Raw genomic sequence first — 24,406 nt, forward strand, 5'->3', positions numbered from 1 at the left:
CAATGTTGGCTGAGGCTGATGGGAGTTGTGGTCCAACAACACCTGGTGGCCCACTAGTTGGGAAAGGCTGCTCTAATGCAATCTCCACTGCAAAACTGTATTCATTATTCCAGGTGTGGTCACAATATGGCATTAGTTTATTAATTTTGCTTTATTATTTTTGCTTACAGCCTGTCCTTCACTAAATGGTCCCAGGGCGGGTTGCAAATCTATGCCAATTTCATGTACACTGCACATTACATGCATAAAATAAAACTACAAAAACAACCAATATCAATAACCAATGTTTGGAGAGATGGCTTTTGAAGCTCCTCGCAACCCCTTTTTGTTTTACTACCCTGAATAATTTGTTTATCATCAGCAAACATGGCCACACACTGCTCCCCACTAACTTTGGTGTATAAAAATGAAGACAGTGATAAATGTGTTACAGCACAATCCTACAAATGCTTCTGCAGGAATAAGTCTCATTGAGTTCAATGGGACTTACTCCCTAAATGTGCACAGGATAGCAGCATTAGGTTGCAATCCTAAATGCACTTCCTTGTGAATAATTTCCACTAGGTCACCGAGACTTACTTCTGAGTAGAGATTAATAAGATTGCATTGACAATCTTGAAATTCTTGTCAAACTTTTAATGTGTATTTTAAGAGGGGGTGCCCCATGTCTGACAGCAATCTTATACATGTAGTATGGGCTTTTCCACACTGGGGTTTAATGTGGATTTGAAGCTGCTTGTGTATCCTCTTTATTGTTTTTTTTGTGTGTGTGTCCACATGATGTCTTTCTCATCCAAATGGTAGCCTGCACTTTCCCCTCACTAAATTTGGATTTTCTTGATGACTGGGGATGTACTGGAGAGGGAGAGAGAGAGAGAGAGAGAGAGAGAGAGAGAGAGAGAAGAAAAATCTGCTCTCTTCAGAACCTTTCCTGACCTCTGAGGCTGAAGAAGAACAAGCTAAAGTAGTAACAAAAACATGATCGCCTGCCAAAGAAAAGGAGTTCCTGTTAAAGGGCTGAAACAATAAATCTCCTCCATGCTGAATTCCCGGAGGGAGTCTGTCGTGTTTCCTCCCGTTCTTTATCAAGGTCCCCAAAATAAGCAGGAATGGGCAGTGGCCATTCACAGTCTCTCTGCACACCTTTTCCACTGACTAACTAAGGCCCTGGATCACAAGTGGGGAGAGAGTTTTGAGCGTCACTGCCTCTGGAAAAGGGATGCCTGTAGGACGGAGAATAAGAGCTATGAAGCTGTTGGGAACAGCCCTCCTCTTTCTGGCTTTGTTGAGCCTCTGCTGTGTTGGTGGTAAGGGCACATTTTTCTTTGCCACTTTTTTTGGGGGGGCGCTTTCTTGCTTGATCTCTCAGAGCAGCTAGGAACAGTGGGGATATCTGACTAGGAAAAAGGCTCAAAGGATATATGGCAGCTTCTTCACTGGACCACATTAAGGAGTATCTCATTCCTACATGGGCATGGACTGGCTGATTGCATGACTAGCTGAAAAGGAAGAAAGTGGATTATTTGCTTCATAAGGATTTCAGAAAAAAATAAATCTTACTGGTCAACTCTTCTTAGAGCTCTAGGTACTTCTAAAGCAAGCATTTGAGAACGGGTGGAAAAAATCTGATTGATTAATTGTAGAGGGGCCTTAGATTTGGTTATTTAGTAGAATTCCCCACCAATGGAAGCTTCCTGAACACATTATACACCCTGGAGTTCAACCCTTGTCATTCAGTTTATGGGGTATTACAAGCAAATAATAAAACTGCATTCCTAAACACACTTACTGGGGAGTAAGCCCCTTTGAGCATAGTAGGAATTACTTCTGAATACACATGCAAATGATTGTACTGCTGAGTGATAAAAATTATGCAAATAGAGATCTAGATAAATAAACTAATAGTTCTGAGAGGGGTTGTCATTATTATTATTATATTATATTCATTATTATTGTCATTTTCTATTTTTTAACAAACTTTTTGGTTAAAAATGAACATGGAGAACAAGAACTATATACCCAAACTAGTGTGTAACATTCCATCCATCGGAAGAGTGTTGGAGAGTAGGGTGTCACTGGGATTATGCAAGTCTAGAATTCTTTCTTATTTTTGCTCTAGATTATTTTAACAATAGCAGTTTATCCGTTTTTGCAGTCTGTACTGCTGGGGAGTGGCTGGGGGGGGAGCCAGTCCATAATATTGTTCAATTTTCAAGCAAAATAAAGAATGTTGTCTAATATGATAGCCACAGAACAACTGGAGCTATTATATTTGAAAGTATAGTAGTTGAAAGTATTCCATCTGAAGCTAGGAAATGTTGGTTTTGCAAAAGATGTTGTTTTGTGTAGTTAGTTGTGTCTTTTTAAAAAGATGCATAGCCTATGTCCTTTCACAGATATATTATAAATATATGAATTGATTGAATGGTTACTAACCATCTAGCAGAATGCCTGTTGTTAAGTAATCACAAGTACTGAATCAAAGCCTTTTTCTTGGCTTACTCATTAGAACTGAAATAAACAAAAGCTTAGTGTGGCATAACCCATGTTGCTGGTCAGTCTCATTGCTGTTCAAAATGCTAAGAGGGAGGGAGGTTGGCATCAACAGTATCATCCCAGAAAGAGCTGCTTTCAAAACAGTGTCATGTCAGCATGAGCTCTGAAAATCATCACTGGAGCCCATTTATGCTCTCCAACATTAAAACAAGAAACCCTGCTAAAGGGGCCCTGTGAATGAATGGTATGACTTCTGAAAATGCAAGATGGAAAGGGATCAATAGGAAGAGACTCAGCTCTGTGCCCTGTTTATCAGAAGGTTGGGATGGGCAAATCTATTTTGTTTTCAGTCAGTTTCTCATTTTTCAAAAGTTCTGCATATTTTCTCATCAGTTCACTTAAAAAAAAAAAAGTCTTCCAAGAAAATCATCAGCGTTTTAGCATAAATTTCTCCTGATATAGATGTTTGTATTTAATTTTGTCTAATATGAACATTTTGGCTGGAGAACTGTATTGCAAAATTCAGAAAAGTGTGACTTTCGAAGGATGACTATGTTTCAATTCTCAGATTGTTTTGGAAAGTGCAAATTAGGTAGAATCACCTTTAAATCTGAATCAAATTTCTCCACCATCCCTATAACACTGCAAGAGTATGTGCTAAGCAACTCTATAATGCTATTTCTTTGTACTACAGGAAAGTGATTAGAAAAGGGGGAGTGTAAAGCTCCAGGCTCACGTACATAAATATTATAATCTCTATCTATAATTTATTAACAATAAAGTTCTATGCATGCCTACTCAGAAGTAAGCCCCACTAAATTTAATGGACTTCACTCTTAGGTAAGTGCATATCGGACTGCACCCTAAAAAAAACATAAACAGTTTCTTTAAATGTTTTGCTTCCCAAACAGAAAATGCTTTAAATCGCATGAGTTCAGGAAATCTCCCTAGAAAGCTATAGAGAAAGGGTGGTTCCATGTTTCCATATTTATTAAAGGAAAGGTCTTTTGGCATCTTCTTTTGTGTGGATGGATGCTCATTATCAATGGATGGAACTGGAGGACAGAAAATAACTCAGAGCAATTATTTTAAGAGTCATTTTGCATCACAAGTACATTTCTGCATACAAAGATATGCAATGACACAGGTTCAAAGGGGTAAATTAATGTCCTGGTCCAGAGTACAATAGAAATAAAAATAGGCGGAACACACTTTGCCTGCACTCATTGGCACACAGAAGTGAATGCCAAAATTTGTGCGGTCTGCAGAGGCTGCTGCATGTGGATGTGAGAACATAAGAAGACCCCTGCTGGATCAGGCCAAAGGCTCATGCGGCATTCTGTTCCCACATTGGCCAAGGAGATGCTTATGGAAAACCCACCAGTAGGACATGAGAACAATAACATTCTTCCTCTCATCTTCCCTAGCAACTGACATTCAGAGGCATACAGCCACTATCACTAATAGACATTGCTAGCCTTATTCTCCATGAATTTGTCTAATACTCTTTTCAAGCTGCCCAGGTTGGTGGCCAGCACCACTTATTGTGGTAGCAAACTATACACTGTGAGAACAAATACTTTTCTTCGTATACTGGAGACATCCAGCTTCATTGGATGTCCCCACATTCTAGTATCCTAAGACAGGGAAAAAACTTATCTCTTTCCACTTTATCTATACCATGTTATACACCTCTATCAAGCCTGCCCCCAGCCTACTCCTTTTTCTTCTAAGGTAAAAAGTTGCAAACATTGTAACCTTTCCTCCTAGGGATTTTCTCCAGCTCCTTGATCATTTCGATTTGGTAGTACACACAGTCAATGCCCATACATTACCATGTATGGTGGTTATAGTCACTGAATCACGAGAGAAGAAACGCTCCCCCATTAGTTTCTGTATATGTTCCTAATGTTTAATGTTGAGTTTGTAGGAGCTCTGCTGTAAAATAGGGAGGCTGTTTAGGGCAGGCATGTGTCCTACATGACTGCCCTAAAGAGCCTCCCTATTGTGGAAGGGCTATCAGAGGGCAGTCCTTTATTTGAAGGTGTCCTCTCTCTCTCTCTGAAGCCCCAAGTCCAGTTTAAAGATAAAGAACCCTACAGAGGGAGAGCAGGAGCCTTGAAGTTGTCCATCGCCAGTTAGCGCCTGGACAGCAGACTTGAGCTGGCACCCAGGACATCTAGTCATAGTCTTCGCCACCATGGTGAGATGCATTGTATTAGATTACATCTATGTCCATACAGCAGCATATTCAAATTTAATGTAAATGTGTGTCCTCTTTTTTGGTGATGAGTTTCCTCTTTTTTGGCAATGCAAATTTGTTTCTCCCTCACTCTTTTTGGTGATGCATTTCCTCTTTTTTTGGCAATGTGTAAGCGGCCACACTAAGACTATTTTGGTCAGAAGGGGAGGCAAAGAAATTTCAGGAAAGGGAGGCAGATTCATGAAAGGCCTGCTTTTACAAACACTTCATTTTAAATGGAAGGGGCCAGTGCTTTCAAAGAGCCCGTGTGCAGATCCTCCTGAAAAAGAATCCCATGTCATTTGCCTTTGCCTTCCCTAATCAAACCATCTGCTGTTCTGCCCTACTAATACGCCACTAAAGGATGTTGATTGTAAGCTATGGCAGATAGGGCATTAGACAAGTGAAGGATCTAGGAAAGTATGTTGTTACTTATTAAGCCCTATAATTGGGTTGCCAGAGAAGCTGGCATAGGGCTTGGTTCCTTTGTCTTTGTCCCAATGGTAGCTCTTATTGTCACTGGTGATTAAGGCTTCATGTTGGAAAGGGATCTTTAAGCATGGGCAGACCTTCTCTATAACAGCTTCTTCCATAAATGAGTTCCAAGTAGCATTTTAGTCTCATAGCAAGCTTGGATAATGGCTTGCCCAAGACTACCTAACGCTGGGTTTGAGTCTCCCAAACTCTAGGTATGGGGAACCCATGGCCCTCCAGATGTTACTGCACTACAACTCCCATCACCCCTCAGCATTGGCCATGCTAACTGGAGCTGATAGGAGTTGGGATCCAACAACATCTGGAGGGCCAGATATTTCCCCAGCCATGGTCTAGGCATTACACCACTGACTCCCTACCTTTCACAATAGCATCTGCTCTAAACAATTTCCCCACTACCACCACCTGGGATAGGGATGGGCGAGAAATTTGATTCATTTCACATCTGAAGACAGGTCTGTCAAATTCACACTTTTCAAAAAAATATGAGAAATGAAACACAGCCATCCTTTGAAATTTGCACTTATTCAAATTTGGTAATGCATTTCTCCAACCAAACGATGTTTGCAAAAATGCATATGTTAGGAGAAAATGTGCATAGAAATGAATACATTAGTGAAAATAACACAAAATGCATTATAAGATGAAAAATTGCTTGCAAAAACATACATTAGTCAAAACTGCCTACAAATATATCTTTTTTCACAGGAAATTTTCACTAAAATGCTGGACAATTTTCATGAGGAGTTTTTTTAAAAAAAAATATTGCAACCTGCTGCAGAAATGTGGAGAACTGAATTTACGGTTGGAAAAATGAGAAACAGAGAACCAAAATTGACAGAACTTTCTATCCCTAACCTGGGACTAATTCTCTGGTACATAAATGAGATGTGTGTATTCTGAAATGTTTGTGTTCTCCACTTGTGACATCTAATCTATGTTCATCTTCAGTGGCAAATACATGCTTCTGACTTTTGGACAGAGGTTGGACAGTATGATCTTTTGATGTCTTTGCAAATTGTTGGTTGTGCTAGCCAGTGTTCTTCCTGCATAGAAATTAAAATAAACTGGAGAAATATTATTAATGGGAATTATTTTTGCCTTCTTCCGGGAGCTGGTAGAAAGCAGTGTGACTTATTATTCTGGAAAACCTTCCTTGATTTGATCCAGCAGAATCCTAATTTACTGGTCTCCAACAAATTGTGCAACTCTAATTTGTAGGGTGGGAGCATTCTGGATATATAGGAGCATTCTGTTTCAATCCCTGAAATATTCTGCTGTTATTTTCATTTTTTTCCTTGAAATATTCTGTCCTAACATAATGTCCACTGTTATGATGAGTGAATGAGTGGAGGACTTGTGTAAGGCAAGTGTGCCCAGCGGGAGGGTATGGAAGCAACTACAGAATCCCACTTATGAAGTCTAGGCCACTCACTGACGGGTGTAGAGGGTAGCCTTTGTTCTCCCCATAATAGTATCTACACGTAAAATGTTAACATTCCTTCACAAGCATAAATAGTTACACTCATGTATGTAAAATGGCTCAGTCTCCATCTCTGGTGCTTCCAAGACTGGAGAAGACGTCTGTCTGAAATCCTGGACTGCTGCCGGTCAGTGTTGACAATACTGGGCTAATTGGACCAGTGGTCTGACTCAGTATGAAGCAGCTTCCGGTATTTCTAAGTATATATTGTTGTTGTTGTTTACATTTGTATACCGCCTCATAGCCAAAGTTCCCCTTAGCTTAGCTTGCAAGTGTGTGTGGGGGGGAGAAACTGATAGAGGGGGGACAGCAAATGAGGCAGTTAAGTCTGATCATGGGTCAAATGGTTTTGGACTGGATTCAGGCCTCCTCTTCACAGCAGTGCCGGTGTATAAGAACATAAGAAGAGCCTGGTGGATAAGGGCAGTGGCCCATCTAGTCGAGCACCCTACTCTCACAGTGGTCAACCGGTTGCCCATGGGAAGCCCGCAAGCAGGACCTGAGCGCAAGAGCACTCTCCCCTCCCGTAACTACTGGCAACTGGTTTTCAGAAGCAAGCCATCATGGCTAGTGTCATCCTTCTCTCTCCCCCCTGCCCCCCGTTCTTCCTCCTCCTTCTGCCCCAATACTTACATTTTTCTACTTTATTTTTCTTTGCCACTGTATTCATGGCAGCAGCACTGAAGGTGTCATTTCCTTCACCTCCTCCCTGCCTTGTCTCACCCTGAGAAAAGGCCAAGGGGGTCCTTCTTCAGAGTGAGGCCTTCTGAGCAAGGTGGGTAGGAAAGCACCCAAGCCACCACTGTGGTTTGCTGTGGCAGCTAGAGAGGCTGTTTTGAAACTTTGATATTTTTTTTTAAAAAAAGAACTATTTGGAGTTGGAGGGAGTGACAAAGACTGCAATCCAATACACACTTACCAAAGGGTATGTCCTATTGAACCCAATGGAGCTTACTTCTGAGTAGACATGTAGTGAATTGCAGCCAAAGAGACTTCCCTTCCCAGGTGATTGAGCAGGTAGCTGACTAGCCAGCTGGCCAAGCTAATAATGGGCCTGAGGGGCACCAATTTTGCTACCCCTCCTTGATCTGCTGCCTGAGATAATTGTATCATTCTGCCTTATACCTGGGCCAGCCCTGACTGGCTACAAAATGAGCCCTTAGAATTTGAATGGAGCAGCTTGCATTTTCAAGTCCCTTCTCTTTGCGAATACATACTCCATCTCTAACTGTATATTCACTAATAGGCAAAAACCCTTGCAGTTTAAGAACGTACCTATAGCCAACAGATGTTTCTATCAAACATTAAAAAGCAGGGAAATTGGGCAATTATAGTGAATGCACCAAGAGAGCAGGAGACCCGACCTCCTCTCTGAGATATTGTACTGCCCTACAAATTTGTCAAAATGCAAATACCATTTGGTTTGGTCTTTCACAGTCCAATCCAGTTCCTGTGTAGCTTGGAAAAATTTGGCCTCTGAGTATATGGTGAGTGGTGGCAACACCTGCCATCTCCAAAGATGGAGAATTACATATTTGTATGTTCGTTGGTGTTCTTCTTACTTTGCTTCTTTCCTGTGTTACTATTGTTTCTACAGAGAATCTAATCTAGAAAATTATATTTCTCTCATTATATATCCTAGAAATCTGTGTTTAATTTATTTTTATTAATTTCAAAGCCTTTTTATTGGTCAATGTCATATGATGGTGAAGACAGCCTTTTGTGTTTCAAACTGGAGGTTATGCTCTATTTCTATTTTGAGTGCATGAACAGTTGAATCTGAAACTGCAGTTTGATGTAAAATCAGATTGATTACAATATGTTGCTACTTCAGGAATGACTCTAGATGTTGGAAAAAACAAAGTTGGCCTGCCCAAGATGAATGTTTTCAGCCTGCTATGCTTAAACTACTCCACTTAAGGAAAGGTGGGCATGGTCAATTAAAAACACAGAGCACACCTAGAATTTTGCTAGAATATATTTCACCTCCCACTGTTTTATCTTGTGCAAACTGAGACACTCATCATGTCCTTTGGAAACTATTCTGCATAATAGTCAGTGCCATTATTCCACAATTGTTTTTGGAGATTTTTTAGTGTTGCCAAGTGTTGCTGTACTTCACATATTCACAGAAACAGAAGCAAAATAAAATGATTTACTATAAGAAATTTCACTAAAATTGCAAAGTAAATCAAAAGATTATAAAGTGACTATCTGAACTATATCAACTGTATCTCAATATTGTTGCTTCCTCCCTGCTAAAACAAGATGAGCACAGCACATATCTTCTTTCTATTATTTGGGCTGATTGCAGGTGTTGCCACCACTCACCTCAGAGGCACATGTTACCAAATTCTTCCAAGCTACACAGAAAGACCAACCCAAATGGTGCTTGTATTTTGACAAATTTGTAGGGAAGTACAATATCTCAGAGAGGAGGTCAGGTCTCCTGCTCTCCTGGTGCATTCACTATAGCTGCCCTATTTCCCTGCTTTTTAAAGTTGGATATAAATATATGTGGGCTATAGGTACATTCTTAAACTGCAAGGGTTTTTTTTAACCTATTAACGAATTTCTCTGCTTTTTAATCTGGGAGGTAAGAAATGGGATCTGTGCAAGTTTGCTGAGAATGGATTGACCATTTGCATGCTTATTTTCAGTGGGATTTACTCCCCTGCAATCATGCTTAGGATAGGTGAAACTGACCATGGGGGGAGACAGTGGTCTGGGGAGGAAGAAGAGGGAGGAGGGGAGGGGAGGAGGGGAGGGGAGGAAGAAGGGAAGAAGAAGGGAGAGGAGAGGAGAGGAGAGGAGAGGAGAGGGAAAGGCAGGTCTGATCATTTGCATGCTTATTAAATTCAATGGGATTTACTCCCATGCAATCATGATTAGGATAGGTAAAACTGACCATGGGGAGAAGGAGGGAGAGGGAACAGGGAGGGGGAAGGAGGGGATTGGAAGGGGATGGGGAGGGGAAGGAGGGAGGGGGAAGGGGCAAAAAGGAGATGATGGGTGGAGGAGGAGGGGAGGACAGCTTTGATCATTGATCTTATTGAGTTCAGTGGGATTTACTCCAGTGCAATCATGCTTATGATAGGTAAAACAGATCATGGGAGGAGAAGGAGGGGATTGGAAGGGGAAAGAGGAGGGGATTGGAAGGGGAAAGAGGAGGGGAGGGGAGGGGGAAGGAGGGGAAGGGGCAAGATGGAGGGGATAGGAGGGAGAAGAAGGGGAGGGCAGGCTTGATCATTTGCATGCTTTTTTAGTTCAGTGGGATTTACTCCTGTGCAATCATGCTTAGGATAGGTGAAATAGACCTGGGAGAGGAGCAGGAAGGGGAGGAGCAGGGCAGGAAGGGGGGCAGGGAGGAAGGGGAAGGGGAGGAGATTGGGTGGGTGGGCACCAGGAAGAGGGGAAGCCCCTTTCCTTTCCAAAAGGAAAACATTGTGAACAGTATGATTGTTTTTCAGCGTTTCCCCCACCTTTTAATGCTACAGCAGGCACATGTAGTCTCCCACCCAAATTTAAACCAAAGCTGTCACTAGCCACATCCACACCAGGCCTTTTTTTTTCTTTGGACAGTCATGGCTTCTCTCAAAGAATCCTGGGAAATGTAGTAAGCAGAGGGTGCTGAGAGTTGCTGACCTAGTGGGCTTCACAGCATGAGTTTTTTTTGGTGGTGATACCCCATTTAAATTAATGCCGTGGCTGTTTACAAAAAAATCACCCTGTTCCTCTGAGTAATGGTCCTCTCATTCCCCTTTATTCCGTTTGTCTCCTCCTTAGTTCTCTAGGCTTTTGATCTTTTGCTTTTTTGAGATTGCCATCCTCAGCTCGCTTCTCAGCCTAATTATTGTGAGAAAGGGCATGTTGCGTGTGTGCGTGTGTATATCATACAAGGATGGAATCCAAGAGCCGCATAGAACAGGAATAAGCCAGGCCAGGCAAGTTTCTTGTAAGAGTCTTTACTAGGCAAAGACATTAGACACAGTTCTCTCCACAGACAGTTTCCCCCACTCTGAGATTTTGCAAGTCTCCCACCTTATCATGCTTCCCAGCCAGCTGCTGACCTTGGCAGTCTGGCACTCTGTTCTTCCAGTTTAACCCTTCTGCTTCAGGTTTTACTCTCTCTGCTAAAAAACCCTGTCTGTGAGTCTCACAGCATGCTTCACTGACCAACAGCCCCCACCTGAGACTCACAGATTCACAGATTACAAATTGTTCATTATTACATTTCTACAATATTAACTTTTCATTACAATACATATCAGTACATGGTTTGTTTTCTTACAGTTTCTATTTACATTTTCAGTTCAATTCTTGTTTCTTTATTTCTTTATTCACACAAGTTTCACAGATTCATTTTGTTCACTTTTATTTGATAATACATTTATATTTCATTCCTCAACACAAAACTTCCACATGAGATCCATTGTTTCTTTATCTATTGGTCCTTCTTTTTCTCATTCTACTGGATATGTATCTGTTCCATTATTCTGTTGTGTAACATTAAATGTGAATCTCTGAGGTGGTTGACCTTTATGCTTCTGCTTAACACTACTTGTTGTTTCTCAGGCAACCAAACTCTATAGTATGAATTCTGAAATCCCAAAATGCGTCCTGCCTGAGCTCTTGAGCCTAATTTACCATGCCTTTTCTGTTTTGCAATATGTACCCAGCATTTTGCCCCAAAACATTCTATGTGTTTCACCCTGGGTTTTCTTCCAGTCAGTTTCTCATAGGGAGACATGCCTATTGTTCTGTGCATGAGACGGTTCTGAATATAAACAGTGTACAGAATACATTCACCCCAATAAGTGTTATTCATATCTGCATCTGCTAGCATGGCTCTCATTGAATCCTGCAATGACCGGTTCCTCCTCTCTGCAGTTCCGTTGGAGGATGGGCTGAAGGGAGCAGTGAGACTCTGTATTATTCCCTTCTTTTACAAATATGTTTTAAATGAATTACTGGTAAATTCACCACCTCGATCTGATCTGATATTTTTGATAACAACCCCATATTGTGTCTCTGTCCTCTGTATAAATGCCTTTAATTTCTCTTCTGCTTCACTTTTCTTTTTCAATAAGAACACATGTGTAAATCTGGAAAAGTCATCCACAATCACTAAATAAAACCTTGCTCCACCTTTTGAGCACTGGAAAGGTCCAGCCAAATCCACATGTATGAGCTGATAGGGTTCAGTGGTTGTGCTTTCACAGCTCTTATTTACTGGAGTCACAGTCATTTTTGTTTTATAGCATACCTCACACTCATCCACATGCTCACAATGTGTTAACTTCAAATCTTGACTATGTTTTGGGGTGTTTTGTACCTTTTCGAAATGTGCGTGTGCCAATTTTCTGTGCCATTCATGGAAACAATTATCATGTTTATCTTTATTAACTCCTATCCAAGCACACGTGTGTTTATTAAGATTGCACTCAACCATAAACATTTGGTTCTGTAGTTTCCCTTGCATGCATATTTCACCATCCTTTCTCACAAAACATCTATCCCCTTCAAATGTAACTTTACAACCTATTTGAGCCAATTTTCTTACTGATAGAATGTTATATTTTAAACCAGAAACCAATAACACATCTGTCAATATAGTTCCCAGATTACCCAACTTGAGCGTGCCTCTTGCAATCGCGTCCTGAGTCGATCCGTCAGCCAGATAAAGCTTCTTCTGCGTCGGCTTTGAAGTGTAAAATAAACTAGAGTCTGTGATTAGGCAATTAGACGCTCCACTGTCGAGAAGCCACTTAGTGTTAATGAGTTTATTGTCCTCCTTAGTAACAAAGTTCACACTTGTTCTCTGACTTCCAAAGTCCCTGTTATTTCTCTTCTTTAAACAATGTCTCTGTATATGTCCACGGGACCCACAAAAATAACATGTTTTATTCTCTTGCCTGCTTCTTTGATTTTGTTGTTGTTGTACAGCCACAGTCTCTTTTAACTCTGTTTTCTTATTCTCTTGTCTTCTATTCCACTCTTGTTGAAGTTTCTGTTCTACAAAGTCCAAATTTAGATGTCCGTCGGGTAAAGTTTCCAGGCTAGAGACCAGGACATCCCATTTTTGATCAAATGAAGATAACAGGATATAGACAATCTGAATGTCACTATGATGCACTCCTCTATCTTGCAGCTCAGCATTTAATCTACGAAATTCAGCCAGATGCTCTGTCATAGTCACTTCTTCTGTAAAATGCATCTGATAAAGTTTCCGTGCTAAACACAGCCTGCTGCCAGCAGTTTGCTGCACATGAGCGGCTCTTAGCTTCTCCCACATCTGATTAGCTGTCGGCTCATTACTCACCAGCAACAGTTGAGAATCAGACAGCCCCAGAGTAATAAAAGCCTTCGCTTTCTCGTCTTTCTTCAACCACGCTGCTGAAGGAGCTGCCGGAGGGGGGTTTTCTACGACATCATTCAAATCTTCTTTAATCAGAACTGCTCTCATTCTCCATTTCCAGCTGGAGTAGTTTACAGCATTCAGCCTCTCCATCGGCATCCCGGATAACAGGTTTACAGCCATGTTGCCCACTCTTACTTGCCTCTTACTTGCACTTTGTTTCTCTCTGCAACAACGCCACGTCAACAGCTCTCGAACCCGCTACCATGTATGATAAGCTGGGCCCATAACCCCTGTTGCGTGTGTGCGTGTGTATATCATACAAGGATGGAATCCAAGAGCCGCATAGAACAGGAATAAGCCAGGCCAGGCAAGTTTCTTGTAAGAGTCTTTACTAGGCAAAGACATTAGACACAGTTCTCTCCACAGACAGTTTCCCCCACTCTGAGATTTTGCAAGTCTCCCACCTTATCACGCTTCCCAGCCAGCTGCTGACCTTGGCAGTCTGGCACTCTATTCTTCCAGTTTAACCCTTCTGCTTCAGGTTTTACTCTCTCTGCTAAAAAACCCTGTCTGTGAGTCTCACAGCATGCTTCACTGACCAACAGGGCACCCCCTGCTAAGAATGGCCAATAGGATTGCAGCCCCACAAACTCTTGCTCTGATTGGCTTGACGCTTCTGGGCAGGATGAGGTGTGCAGGTATGATCCCGGGCTGCATACACATCACAGATGTGAAGCACATTGATTAACTCAAAGAATCCTGGGAACTTGGGGAAGGGCTGTAGCTCAGTGGTAGGGCATTTGCCATGCATGCAGAAGGTCCCAAGGTCAATCCCCAGAATCTCCAGGAAGGGCTGGCAGAGACTCCTGCCTGAAACCCTGCAGAGCCGCTGCCATTTCGTGTAGATATGCTGAGCTAGATGGACCAGTGGGTCTCACAGTATAAGGCAGCTTCCTATGTAACTGCAGTTTTCCCTTCACAGAGCAACAATTCCCAGCACCTTTAACAAACTACAGTTCCCAGGATTCCTGGGGGAAGGCATGTGCTTTAAATGTACAGCGTGTACACAGCGCTGCTTTCAGTGCATGCTCGGAATAATGTCTGAACAGTTGTCTTTTATGTGCATAGCCTCTCTATACAAAATGCATGGCAAAATGCAGAAAGAGAGTGCATATGCACATGCGTAAGCTCTGTACAGACAAGAAGCATATACAGAAGTGAGGATCACAAAGATCCCAGTTCCATCCTGTCTACCATACACTGTCTGAAAAAGAGGTTAGGGGATCTGGGATGTTTGTTTTTCTCAACATAGGCCTGTCTCCCAAGATGTCACAGAAAACAGCAGTGCGCAGTTTTGAAGAAATGGTTTTACCATATAACATTCTTAGCTGGCCAATGTGTGCTCACTTGAACAAGTAGATCTTGTTCAACTACAAGTGATTCTTCATCCAGGGGACTAGGGCACATAGAGAACGCTGTTCAGTGAGACAGACCATGGTAGAAATGCCACTCCCACTACTTCGGCAAGGCTTCTCATCTCTGCTGCCCAGGAATTTCAGGCAGCTTACCTTTCTCTCTAATTAAGGAGAGAGAGCATTGACCATCCGTCACAATAGACTTCATTATAAGCCACTGGATTTTAAGATGGTGAAGGGATCATAATGTCAAGAGTTTGAATTCATTATGTAGCTGAACCCTCTGGTTGCAGGAGGGCAATGCAAAATAATGCAGGAAGCTGCTTATTTCTTCACCAGCTCAGCTCAGTCTACTCTGATTGGCAGCACTGCTCCAGGGTCTCATGCAGGGAGGTCTTTCCCTTCTGTGCTACCTGATATTTTTAAGTGGAGGTATCAAGGACCGAACCGTGAGCCTTTGGTGTGCAAAGTGTGTGCACTGAGCAACATGGTCCTTCCCACTGTTTTTCATCAAGACATTACTGATATTCTTCATTTGCCTATCTGTTACCAAAGGCTGATCACATGAAACAATTATCCAGATGAATGTTGTGAAGCACACACAGAGCAATCCAAACTATCAGAAGCCAGCCAAATTTACACTGGGGTAAGCATTGTCGATGTAACATACCCCTATTCCAAGCTGCGTTCAGGAGTGGGCCTAGCCAGCCCAAGCCTGGCAGAGGGAAGACAAGCCTTTAAAATAGTGTTTGACTTCCACCAAGTACGTCTTGCCAGCGTGACTTCTGTGGGGTTTCTAGGTCACATGATCACTGAACTGGAATAGGGTTAGGTCTTCCCCTGGCCCATCCCGCCCCTGCCACTCCACCAGAATACCCCTTTGGGGGGACTTTCCCTGGACCTCAGCCCAGGTGGCTGAGCCAAGATGGGGGTCTTATGCTGGCATATCTCTGGCTGAGCTAGAATAGGAACACAGGGACATAAGAAACTGCTTATAGCAAGTCAAACCATTGGTCCATCTGTCTCAATATTGCCTACACTGACTGGCAGTGGATCTCCAGGATTTCAGACAGGGTGTCTCCCAGCCCTAGCTGAAGATGCCAGAGATTGAACCTGGAACCTTCTGCATGCAAGGCAGTTGCTCTACCACTGAGCTATGGCCCTTCGCACACTGGGATGAGGCAATTCAGCCAGCATAGCCCCAGTTGAACCCAGGCTCAGCAGGAGAACTGCCTATTTCAAACTCCGCTCATACCAGCGGATCTTGGAAACTTTGGGTTGTATTCAACTAAATCCTACTCCTAGAAGACCCACTGAAATTAATGAACCTAAGTTAGCCATGTGTATTAAGGTCAATGTGTCTACTCTGAGTAAGACTTGCACCCCTTGTATACAAAGGGGTTTTTTTGTGGGGGGGGTTGTGTCCTGTAATATGTCATGTTCTACATTTGTGTACAGAGATTTGAGTATGGGCCACAGCATAACCTGGGCCTGTAGCTCAGTGGCAGAGCATTTGGTTTGCATGTAAAAGGTCCCAGGTTCAATCCCCAGCATCTCCAGCTAGGGTTGAGAAAAGACTCCTGACTGAAACTCTAGAGAGCTGCTGACGGTCAGAGTAGATAGTACTGAGCAAGATGGACCACTGGTCTGATGCAGTATAAGGCAGTGTCATAAGTTCCTAATCCCGACACTGTCTGGATCGCAACTACATAGAGATAAATGGAGGGAGTGATGCAATAACCAAGAAGGAACGGTAAAGTGGCCTTGAGCCAGCTCCTGTCTCTTAGCCCTCAGTTTCCCATTTGTAAAATGGAAACAAACTACAGCCATGTCTTGCTGAAGCTGAGCAAGATAAAGGCACAATGCATTTGGCACATTAACCTGCTGTACAAATGAATCATAATAAATACTGAAAAATAGATCGACATCTCTCAGAGACTTGGATAATGTGAGCCATGTTCCTGACTTGGTGCATGGCTAGCAAGAGGCAGAGGCAGGCATTTGCAAAGCCTCAGAGACCATGGAGGGGCCCACTATAGAACTCTGCCTCCATCTTACCTAGGGTTGCCAGATTCATGGCCTGAGACTGATCCTGTATCTTTAGGAAAAGAGAAAGTCAGCCAAGTGCAGGTGTACTTGCAACACTGTAATGGGAAAAACCACAAGGTGGAATTCTCCCTTCCCCCTGCACACCTTTTGAAGATACAGAAGACCTCTTGGTTGCCAGGCCCAGGCTCTTCTTCTAAAGATACAGGATCAGTCTCAGGCCATGAACCTGGCAACCCTGATCTTACCTGTGAGTACCTGCAGGACACCTGTGATTTCCCATTGCTGATTAGCAGCAAGAACCTTTGACATGATCTACCACCATATATTTCATAAAAGTGTCAAATAAGAGATGCTTCCTGGAAGTAGCATTCCTTTCCTATGAAGTAAAATGTTTTGGTGTTGGATGCAGCTCTTTGTACATGCTCAAAACACTTTGTACATGCTCAAGGATTCGCCATAGTGGCACTCACACAATAAGCCCAGAGATTGCCTCTTGTCATATAGCATCCACAAAGCCCTAGAACTAGTTTTCGCTATTTGCAGATAAATAAATAAATAAATAAATGAACATGAGCATAACTAAGACTGTAAACAGAAGGAGCTGGTAGCCATTTCTATGAAAAAACAAATGTAGTTGCAACCACAGTAATAGCTCCAGACTTGCCAGCTCAGTTCATACTAACTGTTCTTTACATGGAGAAAGGTTACCATACCAGTGAGCATGTCTCCATGATTTGTACTGAGGAATTTGGCAGAGTGAGCTGCTGGCCCTTTTAAGGATTGGGGAGAAATTCAATTTGGATTGCATTTAAAGGCCAGCTGACCTAATTAGCACTTTCAGAAACAATACATGAACAGAAACACAGCCGTCCTTTGAAATGTGCACTTTGCCAAATGTTGCGATGCAATTCTTCAGCCAGGGAATGTGTACAAAAACTCATATACTAGGGTAAAGTGTCCGACTAGAAATGCATGCATGAGTGAAAACAGCATACAGAAATGATAAATGCATTATATTAGGGGAAACTGCTTTGCAAAAATGTGTATTAGGAGGAAATTGCTTTGTGGAAATGTGAATATTAGGAGAAATTCACACTAAAATGGTGATGAATTTTCATGAGGACTTTAAAAAAAAGTCACAAACTGACGTGGAAATGTGGAGAACTGAACTGGCCTCCCCTAGCCCCTGTACATGTGAAAAAAGTCTACTGGGGAAGTGGGGGGGGGGAGAAACAGCTCTTCTGTTGTGAAGAAAATGGATGGGTGTTGTTGTTTTTGCATTATTCAGGCCATCGTAGCTGGCTTGACCTCAGTGTCTATGAGGTCTAACATCAACTAGCGGAACGTGACTAAGCCATGTACCCAGCATGGAGAGGATCATTGCAGCTGCTCCCGTAATGTTCTTATTTTTAGCATATCCTGTTATCTTTCACGTACTTCCTGCAGCCACACCCACATCGCTCCGCTCCTGCTGACACATTCCTGGAAGTGACTGCATTGGGATTAGGGAACAGAGCTTGACTCCCACAAGAAGGTTTCTGTGGGAATGTTGCTATTCACTCCCACAGTGGATGGCAAATCTGTATTGAACCTAGTCCAAGTGAGCCTTTTCCTGAATTCTTGAAAAGATGAAGTTGCTATGGCCAAAGGTGCATCAGAGCCAACTATTATGCTCTGAAACAATATTAGAAAATCACAGCCAGAAAGAAATCATAAATGAGTGATTGGTAAATTACCAATAGAGAGGCCATGAGAGAAGGGATAACTTTTCTATCACTGTAACAATAAGGGCTAGTAGACTCTATATCAGCCTTACCCATTCAGGGGCCTTCCAGATGGGATCTGTAGTCCAGCAACATCTGGAGGATAACAGGTTTCCCACTTAAGAATTAAAGCAGGTGTGGTTAATCTTTGGCCCTCCAAATGTTGCAGGCAACTCCTATCGTCCTTGGCCATTGATCATGCTTGCTGGAGCTGATGGGACTTGTAGTTCAGCAACATCTGGAGGACCAAAGGTTCTCCACACCTGAATGAAAGGATTGATTCCATCCCTAAACACAATAGCAGGTTTGCTGATAGCCACTCTGTGGATGCTTCCAGACTGATGTTCACTGTGGGATTAGTCCTCCTCATGCTTGCAGCATCCACACAACATTGTTGTCATCAAAATGCCAACCCTACTCCCCTATTTAGTCTGGACCTACCCTTTTCAAGGAAAATCCAATCTATTAAAAGAGTAACTGTTGCCAACCACGTGTTTGCAATATCTCAACATCTGTTAATATTAAGCCCCCGTCTGCAAGCTTCCTGCATCTCTGGCTGGGTGGCTGCCAATGTTGCTGTTTTCCTTCAACTCTTCTTCAGGGACCATGGGAGAGGAGATGAATTTAGAGCACTAGAGTGGACCACAGCTCCAACATACCACTCCTGGTCAACCCTGAGGCCCCACTAACAATGGTCCATTCAGCATCACCAGGGGAGCAAATGGCCACCCTTCTGCTCACCATTGATCACCACCATGGGGCACAGCATATGATCCATCTGAAACAGGATCATGTTTTTGAGTGACCCACCTGTTTCTTGACAACCCGTAGGAAAGGGCTACTGACATACAGTGACATCTGGTGACTCCATGTCAATGGGGCAGTGGAATCCACTCTGGGTTTTAGTCTGAACATTCAAGGAGCTGCGCATGGTGCTTCAGCTCCTTGAATGTTCAGACTATAACCCAGAGCGGATTCCACTGCCACACTGACATGGAGTCACCACCCGCCACTGCTTAGATATGATTGGGGAATACGGCAGAAGGCTTTAGACAGAGGTGTCATAGAATTCTGATGAAAATGTAAAAGGAAGCAGGAATTTCCTCTTTGTGGTCAGGAAAGGAAATCAGTCAAGCAAATATGATTGGTATTCATTCACATCAGTGTTGTTTTTGAAGTCCATGATATGTAGTTAATGACTTTTCTTACGTTGTTTTGATGTTTCCTTTACATTGAAATGAAGTTACATAAGTTATGCAAATAGTTACTTAAGTTGTGTAACTTACATTAAATAGCAGACAGTGAGCTGGATAACACAGTACTTGGCGGAAACTGAACAGTAATGGAATAGAAACAGCACTCACTGTAATGAATATAAAGGTCAGAATGGAAATCTCTGCCTTCTTACATCCCTCTGATGAGGTTGCAAATCTTTCTACACCTGGGATCAAGTCCTGTTGCATTCGGTGTGACTTTCTTCAAAATAAACATGCATACGATCTCTCTACACATCATTTAATCAGAGTGATTAAGCTGTTAAAGTGTTAACTTAAAAATTGTCCCCAAATTAACCAGCAGCCTTGACAATAGACAAAGACTCTGGGCTCTTGAAGGGAGAGGCACACAACTAGGTTGTTAACTTCCATTTCTTCTACAGATGCATGCTAGCCTGTTCATCCATTCAATGAGTAATAAGGTGGTTCTAAAGTCACATAATTTTCTCTGCCTATGTGACTTCTCCAGCCACCTTCTCTGTGCTGCTATATACTTTCTGCAATAAGGAGTGCAATTTACATTGCACATTGCACTGAAAAATGGAGACCTATCATCACCAGCAATAGACTTTTTCTGTGTCTGGATTCTCAACTCTACTTTGATTTTCACACTGTAATAACTGCCATATAATTAAGTTTTTCATAGTGGATTGACCCCTTGTGCAGCAAAGTCAATGTGTTGAGAACAGGGACACTTTATATTTACGAGAAATAAATTATACAAAGCCCAACTCTCTCTCAGTATATATATATCCTAGCTACTTTTGGCTGTACAGCCATGTTATCTACTTCTGCTTATAAGTGCAGGATCAGGAAAATGTCCTCACTTAGAGACACCACCCAATTCCTGTTCCTGCTTTTTTTTTAAGTAGTTTTCAAAAAGAGAAAGCAAACTATTTCTGTTTCTGCGCATTGATGTCTTCCTAAAATTACAAACCATGCATCTCCTACTGTGCCTGTAAAACGTTTACCCCAAATTTACCATACCTGAACTCAAAGATGATACTGATGGCTGTGTGATTATAGAATATCCTTTTCTCTTTTTTTGGATGTTTTCTAGGAAATTATGTATATTTGTCCAGCTGGGTTTTCAGCCTGCCTATCTGCAAATGTATTTAAAACTCTTCATGGTTGCAGTCCATTTCTCAGCATAGGAACATGCACACTGCTTCCACTTCTTGTGACGAAGCTTCATTTTCCAATCAGGGACTGTCAATTGTATGAAAGGGATTCTAAGGCTGGGCATAAGCCACAAAAATGCCTCTCTAGGTGTGGTCAGGCATTCACCTGACTATGTGGATGTTCAAACTATGAACGGTGTCAGGGGCTCACAGGCAAGCTCTGTTCCCAACATCCCTGTGGGCATCAGCCCCGATGCTCAGTCCCTGATCTTCAAATGTTGAGCAACGAAAGTCTGCAGGGGACTGTCAGGCCCCTTCCTGCGGTCACCGCCTTGTCACGGTCCCACCTCAGGGTCCTGCTCTCAAAATGGTTCTCTCACTGCCTCTAGCACAGATCTCTCAAGATCCCCCTGCTAGGCAGCACCATCAGACACTCCCTGTAAACAATATTGCCTTGAGACTGTGTCTTCATCCCCTCCTGGCTTATTGCTATGATGTGTCTGGGTGCACTTACAGGCCTCAACCCCCCTGTATCTTTGTGCCTATAAAGATTACAGCACTGGGTTGCTCTAGATACCTGATGATGTTACACTATCTCTTCACCACTGCCACCCTTGATACTGTTTCCCAACCTTGGTATATGCCCTGCCCGCCCTTCAGGTCTGTGAAAGCCCAGCCAAGGATCAGGCATTTTGGTAAACCAAGAAATATTTATTTATATACACAGGGAATAATAAGATTACTTAAAGGTTTAATCAACAAGTGTGTGGTATCATAAGATGCGTTACTCTTTATGTTTCTTAGTCATCAATAACCTGCCTCACTACCCGCCTAATCCAATCCACCCTATCCAAAACCAACCCACAGAACCAACCGACAGAACTAACCGACCCCCTCTCAACTGTCATCCTCTCATTTATACCTTGAGACACTCAAACGCTCAGCCAATCATCATACAACATTCTCCAACATTCCAACCCTTGTACTCCCCCCTCTCACTCAGTCTACTTACCACATATACTCTAATAAACCAGCACTTACCATATTTACAGTATTATATATACAGGGACATCACAGGGACTTTTACTTGTGCTCACTAGAACACAAGTCGAACACTCCATATGACTGGCAACTCGGATAAAGCAGAGTCTCCAACTGCATGGAAGGATAGAAGGATCTGTCAATTTTAGTTTTCTGTTTCTCATTTTTGTAATCTTAAATCCAATACATCACATTTCTGCCCCAATTTGTGCTTTTTTAAAAAAAACCCTCATAAAAATTAATCAGCATTTTAGAACAAATTTCTCCTAATAAACACATTTTTGTATGCAGTTTTGACTAACACACACATTTTTGCATGCAATTTCTCCTATTATTTATTTATGACATTTTTGGGGGATCAGAGCTGCAGTTTTAGAAGTTAGACTAAGAAAGAGATGGGGGAGGGGTTAAGCTGAGTTTTATTTTCCATATTTAGGGCTACAGGCAGAGATTGGGAAGAAATTTGGTTTGGTGTGCATTCCAATGGGAACTTACTTTAGACAAACCGAAATGCAGCTATCTTACAAAGTTCGCACTTAGACAAGTTTTGCAATGCAGCTCTCCAGACTAATGCTTATATCAGGGGAAAGTGTCCAAAAAAGGCATATATTACTGAAAAGAGCATGCAAAAATCCATTATATTGAGGGAAATTGCTTGCTAAAAATGTGGATATTAGGAGAAATGTTCACTTAAAAGGCTGATAAATTTTCCTGAAGATTTTTTTAAAAATTGCAAACTATGCAGAAATGTGGTGAACTGAATTTAAGATTGGAGGAATGAGAAACCCAAAATTGATAGATTTCCCCATTCCTAGATGCAGGATTGCTTCTCTCTGGAAATCTGAGGTAGGTCAGCAAATTTTCGACTGGAGTGTCAAGCTGTCTGTCTTCCCTGTGCTCAGCCTGAATGAAGTCTCCGTGATCCCCCCTTCCAGTGGAAACAAACCCTGAATAAACCCTGGAAGTTCTCACCCCTGAGGACAGTGGGGTACATGTCACAAAATCTTTTTAAAAGTAGGTTTTGTGAAATTATCACACTTTCAGTAAAGGAAATCAACAAAAGACAACTGGCAACTGCCCACATTTTAATGAGAAGAGGATGGCAAAGAACAAGGTTGTAAAATATACAAAAAACCCCGTATCCAGATAATAGGGAAAAGGGCTCAAATAGTGATTGGAATATCCCCTGATACCATTAAACAAGTGGTGGGTTGTAAAGAAAAGATTAATTAATAAACCATCAAAGGACAGCAGTACCAACTGTTCAAGCTGCTCCTCAATAGAGTGGCTCTTGCTTCCATTGGCATTGCCTCTGTTTGAGCGCTAATTATTCCTTTGACAGAGACTGTTGAGAACAATAGTTAACATTCATGCTTTGCTTTAATCTTCAGCACAGGAAAGTGCAACACCCAGCAAGAACTCAACAACTCCTGGTAAGGAACTGTCATCTTATTTTTAACCATCTCTTGAGAACGGGCCTATATCCATCCGGATGGCTTTCTTCTAGAAAAAGCAACTTCTTCCCTGTTGCTGTGTGCTGCCATAAATATGCATCTCTGCATCTGAAACTCGGGGTGGGGATATGTTTCCTTCATGTGACACCCAACGTCAGAAAGCAGAACGGGTGGCTTGATTAATTAATGTAGTAGTTCGTGCATCAATCAAAGAACAAAGCAAGACAAAAAGAGCAAGGGGACATCTGGGCTATAGTGGTGGCAGGTGTTGCAGAAAAAGCCAAAGCATTTTTCCATCAAATGATCGGAAAATAGATTGAACCATCTGATCATCACATATGAAACCTTCCTTCAAGAGATCAGCAGCAGAATAATGGAATGGATTATGTGATGCCCTTTAGTCCCAGCTGTGTAGGAACTGCTTATCCATAATAACACAATGAATGAAATCAGTTGCTTGCCCATATATGTAAAGTCCCAGATTGCATGTGTTTCCATATATAAAGTTCCAGATTCTATCTCTAGTTTGGGGATGTCAGATGCTGTAAAACACCTTTGTGTAAGACTCTGGAGGAGGGGAATGGACCATCTAATAACATATACTAGCAATGGAGTTGGCTCCATTTATGTAGTTGTGTCATTCAAACTCTGCTGCCAATTGTTTGGAATCTATTCCAGGTGAAGCAATTTTACATGTCTGGAATTATGTCTAAAGGGTGTCTAAGTTTGAGGAAACAATGTGATTGAAAAAGTAGGGTCCTTCTTTTATTTATTTACTTAGAGAATGTGCACCTCACCTTGTCAGTATTAACATAAGGCATGTTCACATGTTATACTGAACATAGGTACAAGCTGTCTCTACACACGTCCAAGTATTTGTGTGAAAGATTAGTACAGCTCAACTGTTGTGCACACGACTATACACTCATTCAATGTTACATATGAACAACTGTATGAGTGTACAGCTTAACTATTTGCATACAGAGGTACACAGATTGCATGTAATGTGTGTACTGTATAACGTACAGGGTAGCTTACAACATGTTCAATCAGGTACAAAACATAATAAACAATACAATAAAATGATAAAAACCAGAAGGCAGCCACATCAAATAAAATCAATTTTAACAATAAGAGATCAGTCCAGTAAAATATCCTCCAACTAGCACCTTAACTGCCTGCCGGAATAAAAATATTGGGTTGTAGGCATTA

The 24,406-nt window shown here is 42.1% G+C and overlaps 1 protein-coding gene across 4 annotated transcripts in view; it reads left to right on the forward strand.

The window, feature by feature from the left end:
* The first annotated feature begins 1,073 nt into the window (after positions 1-1,073).
* EMCN (endomucin) overlaps positions 1,074-24,406 on the forward strand; it is a 71,287-nt gene continuing 47,954 nt past the window's right edge. Inside the window, exons 1-2 of one of the 4 annotated variants that reach the window (XM_061582861.1) lie at positions 1,075-1,307; positions 23,132-23,173. In XM_061582861.1, the coding sequence (XP_061438845.1) occupies positions 1,220-1,307; positions 23,132-23,173 (130 nt within the window). In that variant the 5' untranslated portion in view covers positions 1,075-1,219. Of the gene's footprint in view, positions 1,308-23,131; positions 23,174-24,406 lie in introns of all 4 variants that reach the window. The other 3 variants (XM_061582860.1, XM_061582862.1, XM_061582863.1) reach the window with 3 other exon arrangements.

The sequence above is a fragment of the Rhineura floridana genome, chromosome 9, assembly GCF_030035675.1.
Source record: "Rhineura floridana isolate rRhiFlo1 chromosome 9, rRhiFlo1.hap2, whole genome shotgun sequence".
Taxonomy (NCBI): domain Eukaryota; kingdom Metazoa; phylum Chordata; class Lepidosauria; order Squamata; family Rhineuridae; genus Rhineura; species Rhineura floridana.